We start from the raw sequence: 7,500 nt of genomic DNA, 5'->3' as shown, positions 1-7,500 counted from the left end.
CTCCTCTCCTCTCCTCTCCTCTCTCTCCTCTCCCTCTCCTCTCCTCTCTCCTCTCTCTCCTCTTTTCCTGTCTCTCTTTCCCTCTCCTCCCTCTCCCCCTCTCTCTCTCCCTCTCCTCCCCTCTTCTCCCTCTCCCTCTCCCTCTCCCTCTCCCTCTCCTCTCCCTCTCCCTCTCTCTCCCCCTCTCTCTCTCTCTCTCTCTCTCTCCTCTCTCTCCCTCTCCCTCTCCCTCTCCCTCTCCCTCTCCTTCCCTCCCCCTCCCCCTTTCTCTCTTCTCCTTCTTCTCTTCTCTCTCTCTCTCTCTCTCTCTCTTTCTTTCTCTTCTCTCTTTTCCCTCCTCTCCCTCTCCCCTTTCTCTCTTCTCTCCTTTTCTCTCTTCTCTCTCCTCTCTCCTCTCCTCTCTCCCCTCTCTCCACTCCCCTCTCTCCTCTCCTCTCCCTCTCTCTCCCTTCTCTCTCTCTCTCTCTCTCTTTTTCTCTCTCTTTTCTCTCTCTCTCCCTCCCTCCCCTCCCTCCCTCCCTCCTCTCTCTCTTTTCTCTCTCTCTCTCTCTCCTCTCCCCTCTCTCTCTCCCTCTCTCTCTCTGTATGTATGTATGTACAAATGTTTATGGATATGCGTGTGTTTATACGTGCGCGTGTGCATGAGTATGTGCATGAGTATATGCTTGCGTGCCCCGCAAGGTGTATGTATCCGACGTGATTTTAGTAGCCACGCACTCTTACGGATATATGCGCTGTCAGCCCGCAATATATATGGCCTTTGCCTCCCTGCATTTACACCTGGCGATCACAGCACACTGTCCCCTTTCAACAGTACTTGAATATTCAGTGTTTTAATTTAAAATTCCCAAACTACGTATTTGTCTGCCTTGAGGTTGGTTTCTGAATGTTTTATTTGCATATGTATGAGGTGTTTAAATTTTTAATGCATGACATCAGGGAGTGGGATTTTATACGGCGAGGTGGAAGTAAATATTGGACAAACACACAACTTTTGAGCTAGCTAAAACTTTTTACAACGTTGTTTTTACAAGTACCTTAATAGAACGGTGAATTTGTAATGGTAATTTAACAGGTAACGTAGAAGTCTAAGTTTTATCATTAATTATGCTTGTTCTGCGTACGAAACACAAGGCCGTGATATAACAGAGCCAGTATTGAGATAATGCAGAAATCATGAATTAAGCTGTTGCTCAGTCTGACAACACGAGCCGGCTGCAGTTTAATCGTGGGATTGTGCAGCGGGAATCTGTCCCACCACCAGAATGGAAATGGTAATAAAGGCGATGATGATAATAATTGAAATAAATGATAGTAAATGATAATATTAGTCATAATAGTAATAGTAATAATAATAATAATAGTAGTAGTAAGGGTAATAATAATAATAGTGATGATAAGTACATTCATAAATTGAAGATCATGATAAAAACAAGTACAGTGGTAAAGCAAAGAAGATTGATATTGACAGCCACTGATGATAACGATAACACCAATGAAAATAGCAATAAGATAAAATAAATAAGTAAATTGATAAAAAAGAATAAGATAGGCATGTTATCCGGCCTAACTATGTGGCGCAGACCCTGAAAACGTCCATGCAGGTACAGCATGGAGTAAACCCGGAACGCCTGGTAGGTGCGGGAGTCCCCGGTTGAGTCATATCTGTTGTAATCAGTAGAGGGAAGGGGAAGGGAGGAGGAGGAAGGAGGGAGGGGGAGGAAGGCGGTTGAAGGGAGGAAGGGGAATGAGAGGGTGGAAAGGGAAAGAGAGGAGAGGAGGAGAAGGGGAAAGGGGAAAGAGGGGAGGGGAGGGAGAGTGGGAAAGGGAAGGGAGAATGAGCAAGGAAAGAAAAAGGAATGGATGGGGGAAGGATAGGGAAGGAGGGAGAGGGGGAAAGAAAAAGGCAGGGGGGAAATTAGAAATGGGGAGAAAGGAAAGGGGAGAAAATAGAGAGGAGGGAAAGGGGAAGAAAGAAGAATGGGGAATAGGAATAGGGGAGAAAAGAGAAACAGGAGGAGGAGGAGGAGGAGGAGAAGAGAGGGAAGAGAAGAGAAGCAATTGGAAAGGAGGGAAATGGGAGACCGAAGAGTGAAAGGGAGGAGGGAAAAGAAGCGGGAAGGAAGAGGGGAAGAGAGTCCCCGAGCGCGTCAAGATGAGGGTGGCGGCTGCAGTCACCGCGGGCGCTTCCCCGAGGCGAGTATTGCCTCCGCTCCCCGGCGCCGCTCACAGGATTGTATTAATTCTGCAAAATCGTGACTTATTGCGTCCCTTCGCCCTTCGTTGCAATATGGACCGAGGCACGAATGTTGCAGTCGACGCTCGTTTCAATCATGGAAATGAGAATGCCGGCGATATTAAAAATGGGAGGAAATGGTTTTGGTGACAGTAATTCTTGCTTTAAACGAGGACATAGGCTGATTTTTGGCGTAGCCAGACAGCGCTAACACAAGCGACCCTTTATCTCGGCAAAAGGGAAAGAGAAAATAAAACAAAAGAAGAGGGGGAAGATGCGACGCTTGCAACCGGGATGTGGATAAATCAGTAAATAAGTGGATAAAGGAATAGATAGATAGATAATTGAATAATAAAATAGGTAAATGAATAAATAAACGTACAGAAAGCAAAGAACATAAAGATTCTACACTTTAGAACAATAATCTATTTTTTTTTTTATCACCATGCCCCCTTTATTAGCTGGTCTTTGCATCCCCGCCCTTCCTCCGAGTCATAAAAATCATGCAAAAAAAAAAAAAAAAGTTTTTTTTTTCTGAGTAAAGAATTTCGTATGTTTAACGCTCAAATACATACGCCAGCGCTTCAGAGAAATTTAAAAATGATTATTAAATCTTGCTCCTTTCCTCCGGGTTCGTGGCCCCCCGACTCGGGATATCTTCATTCTAGAAGCTTCTGGAAAAAAAGCTTCTTTAGTGTGTGTGTGCGTGTGTGTGTGTGCGTGTGTGTGTGTGTGTGTGTGTGTGTGTGTGCGTGTGTGTGTGTGTGTGTGTGTGTGTGTGTGTGTGTCTGTCTGTCTGTCTGTCTGTCTGTCTGTCTGTCTGTCTGTCTGTCTGTCTGTCTGTCTGTCTGTCTCTGTCTGTCTGTCTGTCTGTCTGTCTGCCTGTCTATCTGACCGACCATGATCTGCATGACAAAGATGCTGATGCTGGTCCTTGCTCTCACGGGACAGCTTCTGCAAGTTCATTTTAACTCCGCTCTCACACTTAACCTATTCATACTTCACTTCTTAACACTTTTCATATTTGACCATTTGATTGAACTCCCTCACTCTCGGCAGGTTGTTCACGCTTCTTTTGTCTTGCTCTCACAGCCCCCTCCCTCCTCCCCCTCCCCCACGCCCCTTACCCCCAACCCGTTCATGAAAGACTATTAGCTACATCTCTCCCCCCTTTGTCACCCCCTCCCCCCCGGCCCCCCTCTTTCCAGCATGTTGTGTTAACCTCACCTCCTTTTTATGTTTTTATTTTTGCCTGACTTTACCGTTTTTTATTTTTGTCATTTTTTGTGTTGGTGTTCGTGTTGGTGTTCGGGTGTGCATGGCGGAGCAGGCCGAGCTTGGACCATAGGCGGCGAGACAGAGGGATCGCCGCACGCCCGTTCCCTCAGCCCGTGCCACCGCCTCGCCAGCTACTCGCCGCCCACTCTCAGAGGTAAGTCCGCCCGCACACCACCACCTACGCCACCATTCCTCACCGCCACCTGGCTGCCGCCCACACTACTACTACTACTACTACTACTACAAAAAGCTACTACTACTCCTAGCCATTTTGCAACGTTCACCCGCCCACGCAGTGTGTGTCCGCCCACCCAGTGTGAAGAGCGCGATCCTCACACTGGGCGGCGCACGGCAGACCAAGCTGTGCAGTAGGAGCGCCCGCGCAGCACCGTGGCAGCAACGGTGGTAGCTAGATCGTTGCCCGAAGTGCCAACACCTCACCGGCCCCTACCATGTGCCCGTGTCTAGTGTGTAGCGCCTGTACTTCACACGTACATACATGCTTAAGTGCATCGGTGTACTCCGTATGAATATAGTTTTCTGTGTTTAAAGTTGCACTTATACAGTATGTAATGAAGTAATTACACATATATGCAAGGATGTGATCCTATCTAAACTTGAAATTAGAGAGACAAACACAACTTAAAATGCAAAACTTTAGAACTCATGTCGAGTAAAATTTACAAACGTGTTTTCTCAAAAACAACGTTATAAAGTAGTGTTGTTATTTGAACATTATAATTCACATTGTTTGGACGTATGATTTAGCCGGCTTTGTAGGTGCAATTATTTTTTGTTATTTACAACGTAAAGTACAGTGGTACCCATAAGCTTCACGACACTTATTTTATTTCAGCCATTTATCGAACATGTACATTTATTCATAGTGCCTATATATTTTTACACAGAATCCATCATAATAGTTAAAATACCTCTAGGCAACACTTTACGAATACTAACGTAACGTATCCACGAAAGTGACGGTTTTCTCCGGGCGTTCGCAGTGAAGGGCCGGCTGCCGCCCCCGCGCGCGTCGGGAGGCCGGCCGATCGAGAACCCGCTGGACAGAGTGCACCGCGAGATCGCCATCCTCAAGAAGCTCATCCACCCCAACGTCGTCAAGTTGGTCGAAGTCCTGGACGACCCGGATGAGGATAACTTTTACATGGGTAAGTCTTTCGGACGATTTCTCTTGGGGGGTTAGCTTTAATTTCGGGAAAGGGGATGTAAAGGTATGGAGGAAGTTTGGTATTTAGGGGAGTCGGCCCTGAGGGATGTTGATGTGTTTTAACGTGGATTTCACCCTCAGCATTTGAGCTCCTGGAGAAGGGCGAGGTAATGGAGGTGCCGACGGACACGCCCCTTACGGAGGACCAAGCGTGGGGCTACTTCAGGGACGTCGTTCTTGGCATAGAATACTGTAAGTGGGAGATGCTTTGTTTTGTCATAAAGCATAATGCATGCGTTAGATGTGCTGTGCTATTAATCTCACTTTAAAGATAGTTACCTTGAAGTGCATACATATTTTTCTTATTATATATAAACAAATATCTGATTTTCTGAATGCCAAAATAATACATTAGTACTCAAATCCAAAACCATATGTACACATGATCACATGATTTCAGAATAAAGATGTATAGATTGTTTTAGGTTTTCTTATGTACCTCTCGTATATATATATGTACTCTCTTGAACTAAGGCACACGCAACACGCATAGAGAATTATATAGACACAACATTTTCGATATACAGCTCTCATATATAGGCCTATTAACTCGCACACTCTCTCACGCGCGACTTTAACAGACACACATACTTTCTCCAAAGAATTTTGATGAACACCTCTTTCACACACGAATCTATACACTCTGACACTTCCACAAATTCTCATAAAAAAACAGACACAGAAACCCTTAAACTCCTCCTTTTTTTTCTCCCCCCCCCCCCCGCCCGTAGTACACTACCAGAAGATAATCCACCGCGACATTAAGCCATCGAACCTGCTGCTCGGGGACAACGGCCACATTCAGATCGCGGACTTCGGGGTTTGCAACGAGTTCGATGGCCAGGACGCCTTCCTCACCAACACGGCGGGAACACCTGCTTTCATGGCCCCTGAAGCGCTCTCCACGTCGCGGCATAAATATTCCGGGAAGGTAGGACGGGGGAAAGGAGAGGGAGGGAGGCTGGGGAGGAGTGGTGGTGGGAGGGGAAGCGGGAAATGAAGATAGGGGGTAGGGAAAGGGAGGGATAGGGGAAGATGGCAAGGTGGGGAGTTAGGGAGAGTGAGAGTGAGAGTGTGAGTGAGTTTGAGAGTGTGAGTGTGTGTGGAAGAGAGGGAGAGAGGGAGAGGATAAGGGAGGGGAGGGAGAAATGTGAAACACAGCAACAACAAACACTACCGGGAAATTTTGATCCATAAAGAGAATTACGCCACACAATCCAATTGTCAGAAATTTTATTTTTTATTGAAAAAATTCTGCCGCGTCAACATTAAGGTCATTAGCGGCGTGTTCAAAATATAGCGATAGGGCGGGGCTGAAATGTCTGAAAGAAATAAGTGAACTTGATCTAATATACTTTAAAATATTGTTGAGAACTACTTTTCAATTTTATTTAAGGGTAATACACTTAGACATTTAATTTACGATTCACGTAAATTAGCTCTTACTGCCTTCATAACATTTCTAACTGTAACATTTTTTTTTTCGGAACTGTATAAAGCTGGAACATAATCCCATTCCCTTCCTCGTCACAGGCCGCAGACATCTGGGCAATGGGCGTGACTTTGTATGCCTTCGTTTACGGGAAACTTCCATTCCACGATGAAAATATTGTTGTGTTGTACGATAAGATCCGGAACGCGCCCCTCGTGTTCCCGCCCGCGCCGTTCGTATCCGATGATCTCAAGGATCTGATTAGCCTAATGTTAGAAAAGGATCCTGCTAAGAGAATAACGCTGCCAGATATTAAGGTAAGTAAAAAAAAAAAAAAATAATAATAATAATAAGAAGAAGAAGAAGATAAATGAATAAATAATAAAATCCAGCTTGTTAAAGCAGGAAATTGGGTTAATACTGCAGTTTTCTTTGTAAAATTGAATTGGGTTCGTATACTACGTAAGAGTTGGTAGAACGAACTTTCATAAAAGAAATATTAAATGCCCTCACGTAAGTTATTGTGTTTGTTATCTATTTATTCATTCTGAAAAATCTCAAAGGAAAGGATTTCTGTTAATACGACTTGGGAACAAATAGCATCCTTGTGCTCATTGCCATTGTCCTGCCAAAAGACGCCCCCACAGACTCTTGCCATTATAGAACTTTACAGTAAACCTTCCATGATCCTTTTCTTTTAGATTATTTTATGCCTGGTTGTGATATGTGATTATATCATAGATTTGCAAAATTCCGCTAGTCATGATTTATGACTTAGTTTACATATGACATGTTGATCATGTAAATAGCTACTCCTTATTTGGAATAAGTTCTGTGCTTAGCTCTCTCACTTATGAAACCGCTAAAAAACATACATATATTATAAACTTGTACCATACAATTGCAGCAACATCCCTGGGTGACAGCAGGTAATCAGTACCCGCTGCCCACCGAAGAGGAGAACTGTGTACTGATCGAGGTAACGGACGAGGAGGTCCAGACGTGCGTGCGGTCGATCCCCAAGCTGGAAACGCTAATCCTCATCAAGTGTATGCTCAAGAAACACAGCTTCCACAACCCGTTCAAGATGAACGTGCTCATCAAGGAGCAGTTTGCGCGTGCTGGACGGTCGCACTCGGCGCCTGGTTCGTATGAGTTCTACTTGGACAGGTATGGGTTGTGGTGGTGGTAATCGGCAGCTCTCGTCTCTCATCCTCCACTCTGCGCCCTGCACTGCACGCCTTTGTTGCTCTCCGTGGTGTAGTACTGACCCAGTAACGTTTATGATGTCTTTACAATGTGGGTGAAGGGAAGAACATTTTCATG

The 7,500-nt window shown here is 45.1% G+C and overlaps 1 protein-coding gene across 8 annotated transcripts in view; it reads left to right on the top strand.

Moving 5' to 3' along the window:
• The window catches only part of LOC119596390 (calcium/calmodulin-dependent protein kinase kinase 1-like), a 196,437-nt gene that overhangs the window by 179,462 nt on the left and 9,475 nt on the right, over positions 1-7,500 (top strand). For 4 of the 8 annotated variants that reach the window (XM_037945605.1, XM_037945609.1, XM_037945610.1 and 1 more), the window contains 6 exons: positions 3,567-3,668; positions 4,519-4,683; positions 4,824-4,934; positions 5,474-5,673; positions 6,276-6,491; positions 7,082-7,344. In XM_037945605.1, coding sequence (XP_037801533.1) covers positions 3,567-3,668; positions 4,519-4,683; positions 4,824-4,934; positions 5,474-5,673; positions 6,276-6,491; positions 7,082-7,344 — 1,057 coding nt within the window. The remainder of the gene's footprint in view (positions 1-3,566; positions 3,669-4,518; positions 4,684-4,823; positions 4,935-5,473; positions 5,674-6,275; positions 6,492-7,081; positions 7,345-7,500) is intronic. The other 4 variants (XM_037945607.1, XM_037945612.1, XM_037945608.1 and 1 more) reach the window with 2 other exon arrangements.

Source organism: Penaeus monodon, chromosome 37, assembly GCF_015228065.2.
Source record: "Penaeus monodon isolate SGIC_2016 chromosome 37, NSTDA_Pmon_1, whole genome shotgun sequence".
Lineage (NCBI taxonomy): Eukaryota > Metazoa > Arthropoda > Malacostraca > Decapoda > Penaeidae > Penaeus > Penaeus monodon.
The sequence above is the reverse complement of the archived record's forward strand: the minus strand, read 5'-3'. Positions and strand labels throughout refer to the sequence as shown.